Source organism: Tinamus guttatus, unplaced genomic scaffold (assembly GCF_059628265.1).
Source record: "Tinamus guttatus ecotype Peru unplaced genomic scaffold, ASM5962826v1 Tinamus_guttatus_pri_ptg000171l, whole genome shotgun sequence".
Taxonomy (NCBI): Eukaryota; Metazoa; Chordata; class Aves; order Tinamiformes; family Tinamidae; genus Tinamus; species Tinamus guttatus.
Genome location: NW_028288705.1, coordinates 2,927,771 through 2,950,737, shown reverse-complemented (window position 1 = coordinate 2,950,737; position 22,967 = coordinate 2,927,771). Strand labels below are relative to the sequence as shown.

Genomic DNA, 22,967 nt, shown 5'->3' with positions numbered 1-22,967 from the left:
TCAGCGCCGCGGGCACGAGCGTGACCGTTGCCCAACGGCCGCGGCGCGCACGGGCGGGGCGACCCCCCCGCGCAGGTGCGGCGGCCCGCGCGCCCTGCCCCGCCGCTGCGCGGCCGCTACCACGGCGAGAGGCGCGGGGGTGGATCGGGCGCTGCCCGCTTCCCTCGTTGTGGAAGGAGCCGGAGCCGGAACTCCGGCGGCGGGAGGAAGATGGAGGCGGCTCCGGGCAGCGCCGACAGCCTGGCCGAGGAGGAGGACGATGAGGAGGAAGAAGAGGAGGAGGACGAGGAAGGTGGCGGCAGCGGCCGCCGCCGCGCCAGCCGCACCTCGTCGCTCGTGAGCGGGCTGCTCACCGAGCTCTACCGCGCCGACAGCGCCGAGGCGGCCGCCGCGCCGGGCAGCGCCCGCTCCCGCGTCCTCCGGCGGCTGCAGCAGCGGCCGAGCCATCTCGAGTACCTGCGACTCAAAGGTACCGCTCGTAGCCCGCCTGGGGCGGCAGCGGGGGACGGGGGGCAGCCGGGCACGAAGTGCCCGGCTGCCCCCCGTCCCCCGCTGCCGCCCAGAGGGTCCCTGCCCGGGAGATTTCTTGGTCCTCTTATGGTGTTAATGGACCGAGCACCCTCTCAGGAAACTTTTTTTTTTTTTTTTTTCACACATTTAGATGTTTATGATGTGCTAACTCCCTGTCTCGTTAAGCTAGAAGGGATGCTGCACATACCATGTCATTGAAGGCAGGTGGTTTTTCAGGTCTTCTCGGTCCTGGCAGACCTCAACTTTACGGTTGTTAGGTTTAGTTTATCTGCACATAAACCCAAGTGTTCCAGGAAAGAAAAAAAAATGATATGTAAGAGAAAATAAAATTGCAATGTTTGACTAATCAAAATGAAACTGTTGAATAATTCTAATGGATAATGAGCAGATGTGACAGTGAATGTTCATAAAAGGCTATGACTTATATCTCCAGCCTGGCCTGGTTAAGAGCACTGTTCAAAAGCCTCTTGTCTCCTGATAAATCCTCTCGTGTTAAATCATTCTTGCTGTTCATTAGGGGAAAAAAAAGCAGGAAATGAATAAACTTGCCTGTATTTTTTCTGACCTGTACAAATAGCTCTCTGCTTCCGTGTTTGGCTTCTGAAGGAGATGATGTTACAAGATGCGGCCCATGTTCTTTGTGTCCAGCGGGAACCTGTGACTCAACAAGAGATTTGCTTGCTCTGGAGTATTTTGTTGACGTAGATTCAAAACTAATGAATTTTGCTGCAAGGATAATCAGTTGCTGTTGCAGGAGCAACTAACTGGGCTGGATTGGAAAGAATAAAATCCATCTTGCTCCTTTTGTGAGGAGTATACAAGTCAATAGGAATACAGTCTACTCTTTTTGCTATTAAAATTAGTGGATGTGGTTCTGAAATCCCCTTGCCAGATACCAATTATTGGTGGGCACTGAGCGAGAGGTGGTGCTGAAACTGATGGAAGGTGCAAAATGCAGGATTGTCCTGACGGTGACTGCCCTCCCTGCAATCATTTCTGATTCTCCACTATCCTGTAAATCGCAAACTTAGTTGCCACTTTCTTGGAAAGGGTTTCCCACTTACAGCTCATCCTGGAATTGTGTTTCTAACCTGGCAGGCAGCTTAAACGTGTTTCTGTGTCCCTAGCACTTGTTCGCACCTCACACAGGTTTTCTGTGGGCCCACTTCCAGACAACACTGTATTTAGGTTACATCTGCAGCAGCGTAGCTACTGGATACATGATGCCTTCATCTGCCATAATATTTCTAGTTTATAGCAGTAGAGTTCTTAATATTCAGACACTGTGCTATAAGTAAAAGTACTTAAGTTTAAAACAAAATTAAAAGGCTTAAGCTCAAATCCTGCAAATAGTTTTAATAGGGAACTCTTGTTCGATAAACTACAGACTTGTGGAAAGTTTATGTAAATGTCTGTGGGGCAAGTCCTGTTCTGCATCAGCTGTAGTGAGCTATTTACTTGCGTTTTGGCCCGGTCTGAAATAAATTTCTCTGCTTATTGGCAGATGTGGATGAACTGAAAACTATAAAACAAGAGCTGAATTACAGAATTTTCGTTCAGTCAGCAAAGCTACTTCGCCTTCTGAAGCAGAAAGACAGACTTATGCATAAAGTGCAGAAGAACTGTGATATTGTCACCGCCTGTTTACAGGCCGTTTCCCAGAAACGACGTAAGTGCCCTTCTGAGTACGTGTGTATTAGTGTAAGTAGTTTATTTCATTAATGCGGGCAGTAGTTCAGTTAAGCTCTCATGTTTGATTATATGTGATTTCTAAATTATTTTTTAAAGCCAAGAGATCAGGTTATGCTACTATTTGCCTATGGTTGGCTTCCTGGGATGGCTGTGGTGTGTGCCTGGGAGCAGACTGAGTACAGTTTGAGCTAACTACATGTGCTGGTTGTGTTGGTGTGATGTATTGGTGAGGCACTCTTACTGCAGATAGGCTGCCAGCCCTTATACACAGAAATTCTTGATTTTATTTATTTATTTATTGGTGTGTATATTGTGTTTAACTTTAGTATGACATTAAGAGAGGTGGCAAAAGTGGAAATTCTTTTACGTGGAAGTTCTATAGACAGCGTATAGAGTTGTCTTGCTTGAGCATTATTAACAGTCTGTAACCCCTCTCTGTTGAGTTGGCTCAAAGTGAGGCAGAGTGGTGACGCAAACCCCCTTTCCTCAGGTGGTGGTTTTGGGGGGTTTAAAAACGAACGCATGGGAAAGAAGAGAAATGTTGCTCTTCAGTTGTCTAGTCTTTTCTTTCAACACAATGGGACCTTTTTATTTAGCTTGGCAGTCATCATCTAAAGATACTGTAGTGCTTTTGTTACTTCCGTTACAGTTAAAATGAATATCTTGTTTTTGTAAAAATTTGTAAAAGATGCCTTTAGAAAGGATATATGAAAATAATCTAACATTCCCTATCTTATTTTTTTTTCATTAACATGCAGCGTGACAGGTAAAGAAATGTTCAGGTACAGTAAATAAAGCATGGCCTCATCACAAAAATGCCTGTAGTAGCTTTGAGGTGCATGTACAAATTTTATTAAAAAAAAAAAAAACACAAAAACCTTACTGTAGTGGCATATGCTAATGTAGTTTAGTTAAGAGTTTGTCTGTTGCAGTGAAGCTTAATTGTCAGCTATTTACAAGTACTTTTTCATTCCACTTAAAACTGAGCATGAATGTTCTTGTCTGACATAACACTACTTAATGTTTTTCTCACTCTTTTTCCTACTAAACATCAGCTTGATAATTGGCTTCTTGGTACTGTGAGCACTTAAGCATACCCTGTAGTCTCATTTTAAATGACAGTATGTGAATTTTGAGTGTGCTTAAGTATTTGGAGGATTTGGCTGTAAATTCTGAAGGTCTGAACACGCTGACCGCTTTTGCAAGGTAAAGTCCTATCGGTGCCAAGGGGTATGGTGTTTCATCCTAAATATGAATGTGTTGTGGTTTTGCAGATATTGGATCCTTTGTTTATTCTTAGATGAATGAAAAGAAGCATTATGTTCTAAATGCTAGTAATAACTGAGATGGCAGCAGAAATGTTAATGTAATGCAGTTTATTGCTTAATATCCATTCATGTGTGTGTAGGCTTTCTGAAGCTTCTGTGTAGGTTTGTATATTAAATCTCTTCTGGTTAAATATGAAAAAAAGTATTATTATATTTATTGAATACCCCTGAGGGATATATAATGAGCCAAACTGGAGAGGTTATCCAATTAAAAGAAAAATCTCTTTTTTTTTTCTTTTTTCTTTTCTTCTCTCTGTATGAAGAGGTTCCCTGATTCAGTTCTGTGCATGATGATAGGAGAAGCAGGAATGAATGTCTAGGAAAAGATGACTTCTGCCTTAAGAAGTGTAGCTGCCAAACATGTAGTGAGGCCTTAAAATCTCATCAGAACTATTGTACTGGCACTGGAAACATCCATTGTCTCCACTTCTAACTTCAAACAAACAAACAAAAAAACTCCAGGAGTTAATGTGATGGATCATTAAGAAATTCACTTTAAAACATACCTGGCATGTAACTGAGCTTTGCTGCCCATGAAAGCCCTTGTAAGCTGGATTTTCTATAGACTACCCTCTCCTTCTAAAAATATTCAGTGTATAAATCTGCAGCAGTTTATTGTTGAAAGTTTTTTTCTGAATGTTTTATTTGCAATACTGTGTTACACGCTATGAAGATTTATAACGTGCTGTTGTTTACAGCATTAGCATTATGATAACCTGTAGTACTAAATTCTTTATCAGGTTGCTAAGGAAAAGTTGTTGCATATTTTCCTTTTCAAAATAAATTTTTAGAGGTTAACTAAAACTCTTTGGAGTGGTGTTATCATTAAATAACTTTTAAGTGTCAAAATCTATAATACAGTCATTCTGGAGCAGGCTTATATAGAGTTCAGTGGTATGTTTATAGAAAATAAGAAGAAAAATTACCAGTGTGGCAGTAGTGAAGTCTCAATGTAGGAATAGAATTTACGTCTTAAATTATCATTAAGATCCCATTCAGACACTTGAATACCAGCTGTACACACCAATTGCAAACAATACTGTTTCAAAGCAAGTGTAAAACCCATCTGGTGCTGAATCTAGCGTTGTTTTGTCAGAACGGTTGAGTTCAATATATTGAAGTTCTGCAAACCCCACAGAAAGCTGTCCAGGGGTCAGCTTTCCAGCTCTGCTGGCACTCGGTCTCTGCTCGGCCTGCGGAAGATGCCTGGCGCAGGACCCAGCGTGGCACACGCAGGCCTCCAGCTGCTGAGCAGGTAGAACAGCTGGGGAAGAGAAAAGAGTCGCCGGCTACCGGCTGGTGCTGAGCTCTGTCAGCACCTCCTGGGTTCTTCCTGATGTTGTCAGTCCGGCACCGGTAGCTGACATGTCACACTTGCTTGTAAGCAAAACACTGTGCAAAATAAAACTCGCTGAACATGTTGATCAGAAGCGTGAGTGACTGCAGCTCTGTTGGATGCTGGATAAGTTCCTCTGCTAGATACATGAGCATCTAAGAGCAGTACAGTGCACTAGTTTGGATTTGTAAGATAAATGACTGACCAGTTTCATGTAAAAAAAACCCTTATTATACTACAAATTTTAAACTTGGGTAAAGTAAATTGGTAGGAGAGAAATCACACTGATGGCCTGGTACCAAATATAGCTTAAAGGTGCATGCATCTTCCTCTAGTAATTTTGATTTATTTGGAAGAGCAAGAATTTAGTTTTTCTGGAGCACTATTTCAAATATGTTAACCTATTTCAAATCCATCCTAGCAAGCAGAGAGCTTAAAACTGATTATGCTGGTATCACAGGTGGAATTCAGTAGAAAATCAGCAAAGGCGTATTTATCAAAAATGATTTTGTCTGTTACTTTTGCCACTATCGTCCAAATAATATGCAGAATTAATCTCATACTTTTCTCCTTGTTTTTGTATAGGGACACCTTGCTTGTATTATTAAGTTTGAGTAATAAAATTGCAAACCAGAATTTCTTTGAATTGCAAATTTGATCTTATTTTAATAAAAAGTGTGTATTATCGGTAGGTAAATCATTCAGCAACATGGTTATGGCTCAGTCAGCTGGTGGCAAGCAGGGATGCTTAAATCTGGTTCATTATAGAATAGATTGAAATTGTATCCAGAACATTCAGTAATAGTCTGTCATATTTTTATGAAAAAATATTTTAGCACAGGAATTATTTTCTTGTGACAATAAATATTTTTCTGTTCGTGTGTGTTTGTTTTTTTTCCTCCCTTTTTCTCCTCCTGGTCTGATTTACTGTAGAGCCAGCAGAGGGAGACAGAATATTTTATTTCCTGTGGAGTTCAAGGTTTGTCTCTTCAGCTTTCAGAGGTTGATGGCTTTCATATCCTTCCTTTAATATGAAGTTAAAGTGCTTTACAAATGCGGTTAGACAATAACTAGATGAAATGATTGAAAGTCATACATAAACCGGTAAATAAATGTTCACACAAAGTGTTTGCCTGCTTGTATGGAGCAGATGAACACATGCTGACAATGGCTTATTTGTACTTGAGATCAGTAACTCCCCCCGACTGTGATGGTGGTGGCCTATTCAGAAGCTCCTGCCCGCGGGGCTGAGTAATTTGGTGCCTAACTGCAGAAATACCAGCGCTTGTCCGTGTGGTTAGCAGCAGTGTTGGTGGTTGCCGAGCGCATCACTTGGATATTCCATTCTATCCCTTCTATCTTTCCAGCCTCCTGGGTAGAAAGGCAGCGGTGGCTGGAGCCCGTGTTGCGAGGAGGCCCCTGCCACATGCTAGGGAGTGCAGCGCCCTGGGGAGGAGGCCCCTGTGGGCTCCCTGCCCCATCCTGCCCTTCTGAGGGCTCCTCACGGCTCCAGCCTGAGCTCTGCTGGTGGGCGCGAGGGAGAGCCCTGCACAGGGCCGCCTTGGTGCACGCGGTGCCTCAGCACATCCTGCTTGGTCTTTGTCATGCTTTCCTTGCTCCCTTTTCCAAGTCTCGTAGGCTGCATGTGCTAGTTACCTGCTTGCCGGTTTTCTCCATCCCTCTGTCTCCCTCAGTAGTTACGAGACCGTGACAGACACTCATGTGAATTTTCACAGAATCCCAGAATGGTTGAGGTGGGAAGGGACCTCTGGAGATCATTTAGTCAACTCCTTGATCCAGCAGGGACACCTAGAGCACGTGGCACAGGGTGGCATCCAGGTGGGTTTGGAAGATCTCCAGAGAAGGAGGCTCCAGAGAAGGAGACTCCATTTTAGTTCACAGGATGCAAGTTCCTTAAATATACAGGAAACTGTAAATATTACAGTGAAAGGTTGTGTGCAGCTTTACAAAACAGCTTTAATACAGCAGTGCCCATAATCCAACTTTTAAGATGTTCGAAAGCTGTTGAATGTTGCTGTGATTCAGATGTGTGTCTTAACCAGGGGCAAACACTTGTGTACATGCCTAGAAAGGCATCCATTTGAAGTTATGCACATTATTCCGTCTTGCATCCCAGTTTCTCTTGCAGACATATGCACATATCTTATCACAGGACCTCTCTGCTGCAGCGTGGTTTAATTTTATTTCTTATTAAAAAAAAACCCAAAAGCAAAAATACTCCCTGAATCTTTGTGTGATGAATTAGTGACTACATTTTTAACTTGTTTTAATATGTTCCTTACTCAAAAGTCTGACTTACGTATTAGAGGAAAGTACTTTCTTTATTAAGAATACAAAACACTAGGGTCTGTGCATTTTTCGTAGCTGTGTTTGTGGTTAAAAGAGGAACTATTGTAAACTTGTAGTGTTCATCTCATGCTCTTCTTTGGTTTTCCAAGTGGAAGTGAAACAGATCATTCATTTGGAAAAATGTGGCTCTTTTTGCAGATGTTTGAGTAATAATATGTTTTAAATTGCACTCAGTAGCATAGATATTTGAAGCCAGATTGATCTGCTTCAACACCTTGCTATAGCACAAACTGTTAACTGATCTGTCAAAAATGTGCTCCTCCTGGTGCAGGTAAAATAGGTGCTTTGCTTCTTGTGAGGGCTGATTTCTTATGAGTCATGCTCAGATGAGTCAAAGGACTGTATGTTTCGTCTCTGTAGTTCTCTCTATTAACTCGTTTATATATGTGTGCTTGGTTGTATTGCAGATCTTTACCCTTCATGTGTGGTAAGAATTTCATAATTTAAATGGGTATTGTAGATTTTTGAAATGAATACCAAAATAAACGATGTTTATCATTGGTTTTGTTTATTTTTTAATTAATGGTTCTTAATATTTTGTTCTTGCATGCCTTTCTGCAGGAAAGGGGAAATGGGAAGAAATAAAATCAGGAGCTTGAAAATGTGGTAATCATCTTTTGTCGCTTGGTAAACTGTTACCAAAGCAAGTGAGGCGCAAAGCAGTCTCTTCTCCTTCCCCAGGGGAGCTTTCCTTACAGCCAGTTGCCTCCTTGCAGCCAGGAGGATGTAACTAAGAAGCTTGTTGCCGCTGATTTTTGTTGCTCGCAGTTGTCAACAAACTGGTAGTTACGCCACGCAGTGAAGTCTCTCCACATTACTTGAGATTTGGGATGTGGAGGTGGCCAGAGCACCGCTAATCAAGGGGGGTTGTAATCCATTCCATGCCTTGTGCTCGTTTGCATGGAGTGAAGTAACGGGGCAGCCAGAAAAGGGGGAGCACGGAACCCGTGTTCAGTAGAAATGGAATGAGGACTAATGCGTGCGCTTGGCACAGTGGGGCATGGCTGTGCTTTTGGTCTGTAAGATCCGTTGGCAAGCAGGCTGCAGTTCATCTGGGTCGAATGATAAAGTTTACAAGCCCTTGGGTTTAGGCTGTACATGGGGAAAAATGACTCTAAGTAAAGGTAGGTCTTTAATCAACTAGCTCAGTGTTATCCACCGTTGTTAATAAATTGTTTGATGCTTTAAAATACCATCAGAGAGCCTTTTGAAAGAGCCAGCTACAATTGTGTGTACGCTCTTATACAGTTAAATGCCGTTTGATTATATCTCATTCAGCTTCAGCCAGCCAAGATTGCAGCAACCCTGGAAACGTTGCGAGGCATGGGCCTGAGAAGGATTGCTTGTGTATCCCTTTAGCCCTCGCCTGGAGGAGGAGGGCTGCAAACAGCATGGCTCCTCTCGGTGCCCTGGCTCACGGCGAAACGGTGCAATAAGGAGTTGTGTGGTAGATTTTGTATTTGCTAACGTAAATTGGATCAGGTGTTCTGGATTTGTGTTAGTGAGCGTGGAGAGAGGGAGGAGAAGCGTGAGTGTCATCAAGCACAATGCCAAAGAGTGGAGCATGGAGCAACAAGGTGTTGATGCTTTGTGAGGGCAGCAAGTTTTGTTCTTCAGTGAGGCTTTCATGCAGCTCTGGAGGTCACCCACAAGGAAGGAGTCAACTCTGTGATAAAGACCTTGGCTGGCTGATTAAAGGCGTCATCTTCTCTTGCTGGTATTTGCCACTGTAGAAACAAAGCCATGATATGAACTTAAAATTGGCAAACTGTGCAGTCATTTTCATTACGAATTTAGCAAATTGCGAGATCGAACAATGACAAGCTTGGTATCCTTCAGAGCTCACTTGGAGTCTAATATCAGTTTCTTGATTCCTAAAATGAAGTAGAAATTATTTGTTCTTCTAATGTTAAAAGTAAAGGATGTGGGCTTTTTTTCTGAAAAAAAATGAGAGGACAGATTTGCTGTATAATTTAACTGTGTCTTTTTAAAAAGTTCTTGTGGTCTATGCACTTTCAGAGAATTAAATTCAAAAGGTGTCAAAAACTAGTGCTTAAAGCAATATGAAACCTGCAGCCCTCACTCTGAGGGAAATGTTACTTTAAGAGTACAATAGCCACAATCTTTCCTTGCAATGTGAAGTAAAACGTCCACTTGCAAAAATCCATTGTTTATGAACCAAAATTCTGAAAACTTATATCTTGAGCTAAACTGTTTTATTCATTTTTTGACACTTCTAACCCTTTTCCTGTTAAATAATGAGCTCTTTTGAAATATGAACTTAAAATGTTTATCCTGAAAAGAGTGAAAATTGAATTATGTTTTTAGCTTTGAGAAATATGTTTTCATCAAAGCTTATGTTGTGCAGTAGGCACAGTGCTCTTTAGAAGCTGGTGTTTTATAAGAGTGCTTTCCATTAAAATGTTTCCAGCTAACTTTTCCAGTGATCTTCGTGGGAATGCATGGGCAGACACCTCTGCAGGTCGTTCCCTGTCTGCTCTACACTAGGGATTGCCTGGCTGGTCTAGGGAGCTGCGCAGTCAAACTCGTTCTTAAGCTACAGGTTTTTCTTCTTCCTCTTTGGGGGGTTATGATGAAATCCCCCAAGGTGAAATCCCCCTTCACTGCCTAAGGTGATGGAAGCGTCAGCTATGGCTTATATAAAGTCTTCAGTTTTCCCATTCCAAGTAGTTCTGCGATAGTTGTATTATACAGAAATTAATTGGATATTAACACCTGAATGTGCATATGATGCAAAATAAGCTTTTCTTAAAGAAGTATTTCATTCAGGACTCCCTAGTACAGGAGGGACATGGAGCCACCGCAGAGCTACAGAGATGATGAGGAGGCTGGAACATCTGCCCTGTGAGGAGAGAGTGGGAGAGCTGGGCCTGTCCAGCCTAAGGAAGAGAAGACTAAGAGGCCTTGACCTTAAGGGAGGGTGCCAAGAGGCTGGGGCCAGACTCTTTTTGGTAGTGACCAGTGATGGAACAAGGGGCAATAGCCACAGACTGAAGCACAGGAAGTTCTGCCTGCATATGAGGAGAAGCTGCGTGACTGCGGTGGTGATGGAGCTCTGGAACAGGCTGCTCAGTGAGGCTGTGGAACCTCCTTCCCTGGAGCTCCTCGGAAGCCACCTGGACACGCTTCGGGGCAACGCGCCCTAGGGCACCCTGCTTGGGCAGGGGGTTGGACTAGATGCTTTCCAGAGCTCCCTGCCTACCTTAATCATTCTGTGATTGCTTACCATGGACCTGAACAGTAAATTCAGTAAATCCTTCTGCAAGTAATAATCTTGCTGCTGAACCTAGACCCAGTTTACGTTAGAAAATGCATTTTTTTCAGTATATCTATGTATAGATTGCAGAATCACTACCTAATTCCTATGCTGCATCATCTGGTGTAGGCTGTTGTAAGTATTCTTTGCCAGCTGTGGCAATAGTGAAATGGTTGTTGGGGATATACCTAACACTATATATTTTATATATGAATAAGTTGACTGCTGACTGTTTACCTTCTTTTCCATGGTCTTCTGTGTAACCAGATCACTACTGCTGTTACAGAACTGACTTTGCAGGATTATTTTCTTGGTGCATTTAGAATTTTGAGTCCACAGAATTATGCTTTGAACAACAGCTGTTCCATTAAAAGTTGATGCATTGGATGTAGTATTTGTTATGTAAAATACTTGTTGAGCATAGAAATGGGATTAAAAGTGATGGCAGATTATTGCCTGTTTTTTTTTTTTTTTTTCTATTATTAGTTATCTAGGGATGCTTATGTACAAATTTGCCTGAGCAAAGTGATCTTGTAATCAGCGAACTGTCATTTCTCTAATACTTGCAGTAATTTCAGAAGATGATTTTTGATCAGCTCAAGTTTAGGAGGCTTCTAGCTGCATGAAGGGAAGGATCCTGTTGCCTGCTCACAGTAAGAAAGTAGAAGTAGCCTGGTGTTTGTCTACACTTCGTCTTCAGCTAGTTGCAACCTCAGAAACAACCTGGTCAGTCAACACTATTTCCTTTGTTCAGCTGAAGCCTTTGTAATGGCCACCTGATCAGCAGTAGAGCTCGGTTAGTTTAGTAGTGTTATTCTCTGAATTCTTTGGGTTAAATAAGCTGTGATACTGATGTCCATGTAGGTTCAGGATTTGCGTGAAGCAGAGCTTATCACCCTGCTGTAGCCTGCTGAGGTCTGCCCAGTGCCTGCAGCTGGGGTGCTAAATGAGAATTTGATAGGAAGCCGCAGTACAGAGAGTGCTACGGAAGGAGATGTGCGAGGAATGCTCCTGAGAAGTATTTCCAGCATCCATATTTCATAAATCCTTTATGCACTTCTGAGCTGATGACAGATACTGCTCTGATTTCTGCAGGTAGTGAAAACCCATAGCATCCATGGCAAGTATTGAACAGACAGGATGCAATGGGTGGTTTGTGAGAATTAAGCTCCAAGGATGGACGTGTGAGCTCTGGCTATAACACGATGCCATTAACCATCTTTAGTCTTTCTGTGACAGACATCCTTTTATATGTGGAAGTAGACTGAGAGAAAGAGTCGTGTAATTAGATTGTACATATATTCTTTTCTTCTTGTCTGCCTTAGCACTACTTCCTTTGTTAATTCTTCTATGGATTATATTTCAAAACAAATATATATATATTTTTGTCAAGTGAATTAATAGCACTTTAATCATGTGAACTTGTGAGAGGGTTAATGGGTCTTCATTGAAACTGCCCAGCAAACTACATGGCTTTTAAATGTGTTCTCTCTCCAAATGTGGCGCACACTAAGCATGCTTTGGTTGAGTTACTCTTCGAAGAAAAGATTTCTTGGATGCTGAAGATCAAATGGGGAATAAGAGCTGCTTCGGGTAATTAGTACTAGGAAGAGACCAATTCACAGCTCGTGAGCCAGCGCTAGCGGCTGCCTTTCTGGAGCTTTGTGCGACAGGCTTGGCATTCGAAAATGAGATGTGAGGAAAAGTAGGTTGTGAACTTTGTCCACTCAGATCCATTGATGCTCCTATTTGTAATTCTACGCTAGTGCAACTCTGGAGGAAGTCCAAAATGAGAACCTTTGATTATAAAAAATATTTTCTTCTCTTGGAATTATAACCTGAATTTGACTTGCCGAGCTATGAGTGAGTGCTCCTCAGGTACAATTAAAATTTGCAAAGGAAGTTAAGTCTATGTTGCCTCTCCACCTTACATCATCTTTCCAGAACCTTTCTTTAAAAGAAACTAAAACAGAAGAGTGACACAAGCCTGTTATTAAACTATGTCTTAGTAAACAATAGAAACTTCCTGTTACGTTTTGCCAGCAGTGAAACAGCTTGTGGACTTAGCTCCCTATAGTTGTAATTACCTTCCTAAAATCACAGCAACCTAGAACCAATCACTGAAATGTTTCTCTACCATGTATACAACACATATTGCCAAAATATAGAGCATGACCTGCTCTGTTTTGTCCTTACGTTGCATTAGACATCATAGATATTTAACAGTTTTATTTTTTTTCAGTATATTACTGTTTTTTTTTTCATCTGGCCTAATAGTGCTGGCTGCAGTAGTTATTGGGCCATTTAGGATCTTGAAGGAAAAATAATTGTCCACTGAGATAGATCTTGTCTTCACCGCCACCAAAATTCACACTTAAATGCTGTTGTACATGTTAAAATGGATGTTTAGTGCTTCAGGCTTCAGTGAATGCCGCTCGCCTCCCCAGCCGCTGCAGCAGAGAGTCCCTCGGCACTTTTCTTTCCATTCCTTTGTATCAGAGTTTCGCTCATGGAGGCTCTGTCCTGAGAATATGTATGCTGGAAAAGGGACTGGGTTACCTGTGAGCAGGGGGAACAAGACGTTTTTGCAGCAGGTCTTTGGAAAGCCTGGCACAGTCTGATCCTGAGCTTTGATGGATGTCTTTAGGATCACTGCAAAAGCAGTAATAAAAGATATGTAAGAGCTTTAATGTATAAGCATGGTCCCTTATGGTGGGGAGCACCAAGGCCAAGGTGTTCCGTGGTTCATCGTTTCTCCGACTTTGGCAATTACTTTTTAATTGAAGATTGTTGGAAAGTGTTCTGCCTGTGGATAAAAGTCACCTTGCAGGCACAGTGGTTTTCCTTGCTGTTTCTCAAACCGCACTTCAGACTGGTCAAGCTAGCAAACCACACTGTAAAATTCAAATTCCATGCTAGCTGCTAAGCAAATAATCAAATTCTAGTAAGGGAATAAGAGCTCTAAGAGCTGCAGGCCTGAAATGTGCTGTGACCTCCATCCGTCTGCAAATATTGTCTTAAACATAACCACAAATCATACCTGCTAAAGGAGTAGCGCTTTGTAGTATTTTTTTTTCATATGTTGCAATAGTTTTTCTATAAGCCTAGTAATTTATTTATTTTTAATGACAACATGGTATTTAAGCAGCATTCTCGGATGTGAATAGCTGGCTAAGACATGCCTGTGCTTTCCATTATTTAGCAAAAGAAGATAATGTTTCTTAATCTTTATACTCACATTTTTAGCAATATTTTTATTTTTGATTTTTTAATTATTTTTACATAGGACTTCCTCAAGGATTTTTCTTCCTAATATTCTCATTACTAAAATATTATTATTTCTATGGAAAATCAAAATTCATCTCACAGAATTTCACAAAAAGAGGCTTTTACTATCCGAGACTCCAGTTCATTCCTGTTTACTGAAAATGTCCTCCATATATGTTTTACTGGGCATTTAAGTACTGCTGTGACTGTTGCTCCAGTTCTTAACCATTGCTGTAGTAAATGGTAGCATAAAGTCTGAAGTGTATTGTCCCTATATATGCAGTCCTACATAATGTGGCTTTTCACCTCACTCATAAGGTGCCAATGTCCACTTTGGAGAAACAAATGTAATTGTGTTACCTGTTCTACTGTTATTCTCAGTCCCTAAAGGAGACAGATGAAATAGGTAGGTCTCCTTTCTGTCTTCTGTATTTTCTTAATGAGGACAACATAGAACATTGTGATGCTCTTTATAGCTTTAGAATTTACTTTAAAATTGAACTTAATTAGGAAAAAAAATGCTGGCTTTGATTTTTTTCCCCCATAATTTCACAGTGTGAGAAGATCTTGTTACCAACTTACCTGCTGTTTTTCTCGAGTTGAGTGTGGTTGGATTTATTTGGGGCACAGAAAACTTCTGCAAATGCTTTTCCACTGACTGCAGTTATATCCTTTTGGAAGACAGTGTGTATGTGTGTGTGTGCATATATGTGTGTATATATATATATAATATATGTACACATGTGTATATACATATATATAAGACGTGTGTGTGCAACTGTGGACTTCAGCTTGAGATGCACACAGCCCCATTTCAGCGTTCCTCTATAGGCATTTCGGTGCACTAGGTGCTGGTGCCTTCCTTGCAGTCGGGGAGATCTAGGCCATGTCTTGCTCCCATTGCCTTAACACACAGAGCCCTTCTCAGCCTGTTCTCTCTGCCACCCCGTTGTCACTTTGTATTCGGTATCCAAAGTTAGTTCATGCTTCCTGCCTCCATCCCCTGCTTAACAGATTCTAAAACAAGCCCCTCTTCCCATCTCAGTTTCTTCTGGTCGGTGTTTAGTCATGTTGAACTTGAGCTGATGATGGCAGTGTTCAAGAAGCATATAGATGACGTGCTCAGGGACATGGTTTAGCAGGTATGGTGTTGAGGGGCTTACAGCTGGACTTGATGATCTCAAAGGTCTTGTCCAGCCATAATGATTCTATGATCGTGATGTTTGATGATGGTTGAAACCTAATTCCTCACCCCTTTTGCTGTCCTTGTGCAGCATAGTTGCCCTCCTTTAGATGTGCCCCTTTGGTCTTTGCAGCTCACAGGAATGCAGTGGCAGCTCCTAAATTGCCACCGCTGTCCATCGTGTTCACCAAAAACATCTCCATGTGCACCTGTGGATGCCAACCTGGTCTGTTAAAGCAGGCGAGCTGTGTTGTGCTGGGCTTGTATGGCACCTACCACAGTAGTGCTGCAGCCCAGAATTAGCGTTTACAGGCAATAGTTTTAATAGATTATCAGGCTAAGCCAGCTGAGCATGTCCTCCACCAGTCACTTAGTCCTGTCCCGTGAGCAAGCGAGATCCCATCTAAACCCTTTTCGTTTCCACGTGGCAGTTCTGAGTTACATCTCCATTTTGTGCTCTCAGGGCAGCCACAGAACCGTTAGTTAGGGTAAAGGTTTCCAAAATCGCATCTGTTTTACAGTGTGAAGGTAGATTATTTTTCCCTGAAATATCTGAATTGCTTTTGATGATTTATGGCACACGATGCTTAAAATGCAAGAGTTGGTTTCTACTTTGCAGAAATTCTCTCTGTTCTCTCCTCTTGAGCTGAGAAAAGTCATTTTCCAGTGGCAGGCCTGAAATGGGATAGGCCACCTCTTCTACCCAGCCCCTTTGACACCGGTTTATTTAACTCTTCTTTTTTCAAAACCAGCTTTTCCTAGAGACACCAGATGCAACAGATTATTACCTTTTAGTGGTGTGATAGTGAGAGCTGATGATAATAGTGAGGAGATTTAACAACTTGTGACGTATATCCTAATGTATTCCTAACTCAGTGTGTTATGTTACAGTGTTATGCTGTAGGGACAGCAAAAGCGTGTAGTTACTGCCCAGTGTTTTGCTAAAGGATTCAGGTAAACAGGGTCTTTGTGCTGCGACGGGTCGTGCAGGGGCTGGGGAGCCAAGCACGAGCTGCTGTGTGGTCGCTGGCCTCAGGGGTTCCTGCTGCTGTGGGCACGTGCGGGCACGGCTGCGGCTGCACAGCCTGCAGCAGCTTCTGGGACGCTGCACCGCTTGTGTCCTGCCTGGGATGCTTTCGAGAGCTTCCACGTTGCCACCGCTGTGATCCTATGGCATGAGCATCTCCTGTGCTGCTGTGAGAGCAAGCCAAGAACTGAGGGTTGCAGCCAGCTTAACCTGCCCTGATTCACTACCCATGAACGCGGTGCCTGCTCAGATAAGAAATGGATTGTCATGCTGTAGCCATGTGTGTTAGCGACTGCTTCTGCAGCTGCTTTCCAGATGCCCTCCCCACAGATGCAGGATGTTTCCAGTTACTTCATTGATGTTGGCAGACTCCTCAGAGTGCATCTCAACTGGCAGAAATTTGCAAAAGGGGTATAATTGTGAATAACATGCAGTTTGCAAATACACTTCCTGGGCATGACTGCCTCTCACTCCCTAAAAGAGAATGACAGCACGTGCTTGTGGGCCAATGATGCTCAGGTCAAGGAGGGCTGGCTCTGTGGAAGGAGCTGCTCTTTTCGCTGCCTTGCTAGTGTTCATTGATGCTGGCCTACCATACATGCATGTAGCAGAGAAGGCAAAAGTGCATAGTATGTGTGGGAGGGAAGCAAGGGAGAGAGAGAGAGCAGTATTAAAGCTCACAGGAAATAATCTCAAGTCTGTAGTCTTCTCTTGGCCACGTCTTGGTTATGATAAGCTGAAGGATCGTGCAGTGTCTCTACAGCTGTGGGATCTTTAGCACAGGAGTAGTAGTCTTGTGGATTGGTAGACCTACATTACACTAAGCAGTCCTGTTTTAAATTACATTTTCTAGGTAAGTTCTCAACTGATAATGGCCAACACACAGGCAGTACTCTCTTTCAGAGATTTCAGCTAAAAACAAAGCCCTACTGCTACAAAGTTCTCTCTAGTGAGAGTATTCCCCAAATCCTCTGTAGTTTGACTTGATTTCTCAGAGAACAAGTGGGCTTGCTGTTTTAGCACTTCCTTGAAGTGCTAGATGCACCAAGGTACTTCCTTGAAGTGCTAAATGATGCTATTCAAAACCCACCAATGCAGTAAGTGCACTTTAAGGGGGCAATAAGTAAGCAGAGTATGGGCAGTTCAAAGGAAGAGAAAGCATTGGATTCAGGTTTATTGTTGTTTCTGGGATCTGCTATACACTCCTTCAGTTTAATCATTTAAAACATGATTCCCTAGCTCTGAACGTGCTTGGTGTTACTTCCTGGCAAATGAACAGTTTATATTTGCTCTGTGTGCTTTTGTATGGAAGGCCCTTGCTCTTTTTGTCTTTGGCATCTGTTACAGGACACGGCAAGTTTCTGATGTCTCTTGTAACATTTACTTACCACAGTGGTACAAGTAACAGCTAATGCAAAGAAAAGTGTCAAATATGAATGTATGAGTCAACACACTGCACCATTTTCGTGAGCCCAGCTTCTTAAATGTGCATAAGCTGAACTTGTAAGCACAGACACAATAACAAACTTGCTATTTTTATTGTCCCTGGAACCATTCCTTGTGCAGTAAAGAGAACCCTCGTTGGTTGGCAGCAGAGCCCAGTTTGGGGCTCTGTCAGTCCAAAATCACATTTCTCTTTCTGTGTCATAGAGATGTGTAATAGAGAAGTGTCCTTTCCTTTGACAGCAGGAGCCAATTTGGCTGCAGTTCCTGCCGCCGCACCATGTGCTGATGGTCCTTCCCCAGATCCTTTCCAGCCGCACCTTTTACCTTATTGCCACAATGCAGACAAAATTGAAATGGACTGAGGAGCAGAGAGATTTAAGATAAATGGAACAAGTTTCTCTATGTCAAAACCCGACCAAGAGCTAGCAGCGATTGTAGGACTCAGCATAGGACTTGATTGACCAAGTTATGCTTGTGATATAATATTTCTTATAAAATACACTGAGGCCTTGAAAAGGCACATTTAGCAGGTGAGAAGGCTGCAAAGAGATCCTCAGTGAAGAGGAAGAGTTTTGTTAGAAAGTGACTGTGTTGTGTGCGAGGGATAAATGAATGACAGAGAAACCAAGCAAAGTCTCAGCTTGGTAATTACTAAATATCTGGGGTAGCCAAAACTCTTTAATTCAAAATCCTGTGTCTCTGAGCACCGTCTGTCTTGCCAGTAGCTGTAGGTGAAAGCTTGCAGATGTCTATACCTTGGTGCATCAAACTGGATTCATGGTGGCTGGTGACAGTTTTGGGTCTCTGGAAACTCTTGGCTTTTCACCAGCTTGAAACCACGGTGGTTCGTCTGCGTGTACTGCAGTTACACACACTTTGAGATTTCCCTGTGGCCGAAGACTGTTTACAATATACAGGGCTGAATACTGCAAATCTCTACAATTACATGCTTAGATGTCTGCAAGTCCTTGGAGAGGTAGAGAGCAAGTCCTGCCAGTGGCAAATTATCATCTTAGCCTGATCAGTAGTTAAAAAGTGTCAACTGTTTTTCCAGAAGCTCTGCTCTTTGTCCTGAGGTAGGTATGTGTGTGCTTGGTTATAGGCTTACATGCTTACATACATGCTTAGCCATGTCTCTAAAACCATTTGTGCTAATGATCCACTGGGTTGTCAGACCCATTACTCTGGTTTGGCTTCATTTTGTCCTCTGTTGGAGCCTGCAGTTCGTTGCTGCATTTTTCTTAAGGGCAGGGGTGCTTTTTAGTTGGCTGACGTGTTTGTTGGAAAGTGCCCTTAATGGCTTGCTGGTCCTTAAAGAGCAGTGTCCTGAATCACAGAATTGTTGTCCTGTTTCTGTTTCCTAGTTTTTTTCATAAAATTATAAGATGACAAGGGGCAGAAATAGTAATGAGAACACCAGATTCTCACTTGAGTTGCACCAAAACAGCTTTTTATCCTAGCCAGTTAAATGTAAACAGCTTGTTTAGAGCTGATTTGTAATTGTTTACAGATTGAAGGCAATGTGCTTTTGCTCAGTTTTGTGGGACTCTGATTCACCAAATGGTGCTACAAGATCCTCTACTTATGGTGGGTACCCAAACTGGCTATAGATGCTGAGACTTTGGTCAAGGTGTGTGGTCAGTCCTGAAATGAAAAACAAACAACGTGGCACCACTCATATATGCTGCTCGAAAAAGAGTAAGAAATATTAGGTTAAACAGTTATTTGTTTTTAAATATTTGTTACAGTCCCATTGGTATAATCGGTACACTGAAGGAGATGAATAGGTTTTGATTCTTTAAGCACCAGATCATCCTCTTCAGCTGGCGCTGAAATGAAGTTATTCTGCATCATCTACATCAGTGGAGAAGTGTCACCTTTGTTAAAAAAAGAACCACCGACACAGACTTAATTATGTATTGAGAGTGCCAGCTAGCAGTCACACAAAGTGACTTTTCTCCAAAACTGAACCAGATATTTTAAGGAACATGATCAAAATCACACTTCTCTTAAAAAAAAAAAAAGTAACTTCTAAAGATAGCTATAATTGTTTTTAAAGCCTTGCTTATGTATTTTATTTTGTGCTTCTTTCACATGATTGGCTTCACTGCTTATCTGTAGCCATATCTCATATCTTTATATCATATAATTACAATGTGAGTGATAATAAAGATATTTCTTAAAGAGATAAGAAATGCTGTTCCAAAGCTACAGAGGCTGGCAGGTAAGTCCTGCTGCCTTCATCTGTGAATCCCACTGCGTGATGTGCAAGTCTGTTCTTCCACTGAAGCCTGGAGTGGTTTATATTGTGACAGCTATCGTGGTCTCAAAGCTTCTTGTCAGTCAGGCCACTAATCTGAAGGTGAAATTTTGCATCCAACACCCTTAAGTTGTTGCTAGGTCAAAGAGTAGCACTCAAAGATGCACCTGATCAAATGCTGTTGGGCAGATTTTGAGGTATTTTTTGAGGTGTGTAGTTCTCAGCACATTGTCATTAGCAGTAAGAGAGGCTCCAGTCGGGCTTGTCAGGGTGTGAGGGAGGGTGAGGAGAGGCAAAACCTTGGAGCCAGGGAAGGGAGAGCGGGCAGGGAGGCTGCAGCGGACGCTCTGCCGCCCTGCTCCTGCCGCCCTGCTCTCCCTGCCACCCTGCTCCTGCCGCCCTGCTCCTGCCGCCCTGCTCCTGCCGCCCTGCTCTCCCTGCTGCCCTGCTCCTCTGCTCCTGCTGCTCTCTCCCTGCCGCCCTGCCGTGCCTGCTGCCCTGCTCTCCCTGCTGCCCTGCTCCTGCTGCCCTGCTCCTGCTGCCGTGCTCTCCCTGCCGCCCTGCTCCCCCTGCCACCCTGCTCCTGCCGCCCTGCTCCTGCCGCCCTGCTCCTGCCACCCTGCTCTCCCTGCTGCCCTGCTCCTCTGCTCCTGCTGCTCTCTCCCTGCTGCCCTGCTCTCCCTGCTGCCCTGCTCCTGCTGCCCTGCTCCTGCTGCTCTCCCTGCCGCCCTCCCTGCGGCCCTGCCGCCCTGGTGCAGGGGCTGAGCCCAGCCGGCCGCCTCCGCGGAGGGGCTGGGGGAGGCCGCTGGGCTCGCAGGCGGTGATGCTTGTGGGCGGGAGCTCCTCTTTCTTTTCCCTTTTTTCCTTCCCCTCCGTCTCCCCCTCTCCTTCCCTCTGTGTCTCTCCCCTCCCTCCCGCTCCGCGCGGCGCCTCCGCAGTGCGGCTCGGGCAGGGGCCGCCATGCGGCAGGAGCGGCTGGCGGGCGCGCTGCGGCGCGGCGGGCGCTGCGCCCGGCGGCCCGGCGGCGGCGGCGGCGGCGGCGGCGGCGTGGGCACCATCCTCAGCGCCGTGCTCAGGAAGCGCAGCTGCATCTCGCGCACGGCGCCGCGCCTGCTCTGCACCTTGGAGCCAGGTAGCCCCGCGGCCACCGCCAAGGCCCAGGGCGGCCTCGCGCGCGGCCAGGCCGCGGCCCGGGCCCGAGGGGCGACCGGGGCGCGCGGGGGGACCGGGGCCGCGCGCAGGCCCCGCCGCCGCCTCTCCCGCCGGCCCGGGGGGGCAGCGAGCCAGGCGCGTCCCTCCTGCCTTTGTCTCAGCTCCCTTTGTCTCTGCTCCCCTAAGGAGAAGGGCATCGGCTGGCGCTTTCCCCACTTATCTATTTATTTATTTATTTACTTATTATTTCATTCATTCATTCCAGGTCCTCCTTAGTGCTGAAATCTCTTAGGAGGCGGGTGGTCAGTCAGCTGGTGTCTTAGCTGGAGGGAGAGTGGGCTGGATCGCGGTTGCTCACCATCAAAGCGTCGGGTCATTCCATTTGTACCAAGCGTTGGAAATCTAAATTTAATTTATAATGTCTGAGCTGTCACTTGTGGCTGGGATGATGTTGGTCTTCTGCCTAATCCTCACGTATAAAGCATGTAAGCCGGTGCTCTGTGCACGCATATCAAAACCTAGAGCAATGCACAGAAATCCGTAAGCTGCAGTTTCCCTTGGTAGTTGCTGCGTGTGTGTCGGGCACTGGTATACGAGTCAGCCTTAGGAATCGCCCAGCGCTGACTGCTGCTCTGCTGCAGATGAGTTCTGGATAGTCTCTGACATCGACAGAGAGCTTATTTCTAATAAGGTCTCAAGTACCTTCTGCTATAGGTTCTGTGGGTTGTGGCTATTGAAGGGGCTTCCTGACTCATAATCCTCCCTGGTCCCTGCTCCCTTCAGTTTTCTAATACTCCAGATAGTATCATTATCTGGGCATTGACATTCGCATACTCCCAGGAAGACTGGAAGAGGTGATGGCAGGTGTAACCTTGAATGTCATAGTCCTGTGGCTAGGAAGTCCCCTTGCTTTGGGTTTTCCATGTTCCTAACCTGGTAAGTAAATGCAGTAGCATCATTCAGGCTTTTTGAAATAAGTTAACTAAGTTCCCTTCAAATTTCCTTGGTGGTCTGTATCCACTGCCTGTTCCTACTGAGAAGTTTCTGGAGATGCAGATTTTGGATGTGCTTTGATATTCGCCAGTGAGCTGTGGCTGTTCACAGAAGGATAGTTCACGTAGGATTACTCAGGATGTTACTTTTATCCTTATTTTAGCTATGAATACATATTTTTAGAGATAAATTACAGGTGGTAAGATTATGAATCTTTCTAAAACGAGAAGCAACAATAAGGTGGCCCTTTGTGCTGCCATTTTTGTCTTTTCCAAATTCTGACTCCTACCGTAGCAGGAAGCCCCCTTAGGCATTTTTCTTTGTTTCTTTTCCATACAATATTCATTGACTTTCCATGGGAGAGGTTTAACGGGAGCTTCTAAGAAGAGCCAGGAAGCTACAGTGATGTGTTCTGCACGTTTGGAGCTGCGCTGCTGTAGCTCATGTGCATGTGCCAGAACAGGTCACCTTCCTACGCTCTTTCTGGTTTAGTACTTCGGAGAAGTTCTCAGGCTTTGGCTGCATCCTTCTGCGCAAGCGGAGCTGTGCAGTGCGGGTTTGGTTCCTCGCCCAGATACTTGGCTGGCCCCAAGGTTTTTCTCTGCCCTTGGGGCTCTTTTTGTCCTGTGCTACATTTTGACCATGCAACGGAAGACTGCTCGTGCTTGGGAATCCCACGTGGATGCTCTTCCCTCTTTTAGCCTTTTATTGTTAGCGGTTTAGTGTATTTTATGTGGGAAGGCCAATGGGCCAGTTTTTACTTCAAATAGCTTTTCTGCAATTATTTTGGTGACCTCGTTGCAAGGGCATAGGAGAGGCTCTGCTTTGGCATTCAGGAATTCGACTGGTGACAGCCATCGACACCCACATGTATGTTTGTATCTGTAAAGCAAGTTAATCTGTGTGCTCCCAACAAATTCGTACCTGTATGGGTTAATAATTTCTTTAGGCATGAAGCATGTATTGAAAGCATGTGACCTGGAGCTGGTATTTCATATGTCAAATGCCCCTATAGCCTGGATGGCTTGATGTAAACGTCCTGATTTTCCCTGGCAGCGCTCACACTCCGTGGGAGAAGGAGCTATCGCTGCATGGGTGGTACGGT

General features: G+C 44.1%; 1 protein-coding gene across 4 annotated transcripts in view; it reads left to right on the top strand.

Moving 5' to 3' along the window:
• Positions 1-206: 206 nt before the first annotated feature.
• TBC1D30 (TBC1 domain family member 30) overlaps positions 207-22,967 on the top strand; it is a 47,506-nt gene continuing 24,745 nt past the window's right edge. For 2 of the 4 annotated variants that reach the window (XM_088522986.1, XM_088522984.1), the window contains exons 1-2: positions 207-469; positions 2,036-2,200. In XM_088522986.1, coding sequence (XP_088379112.1) covers positions 211-469; positions 2,036-2,200 — 424 coding nt within the window. In that variant the 5' untranslated portion in view covers positions 207-210. Of the gene's footprint in view, positions 470-2,035; positions 2,201-20,671; positions 20,850-22,967 lie in introns of those variants that run through there. The other 2 variants (XM_088522985.1, XM_088522987.1) reach the window with 2 other exon arrangements.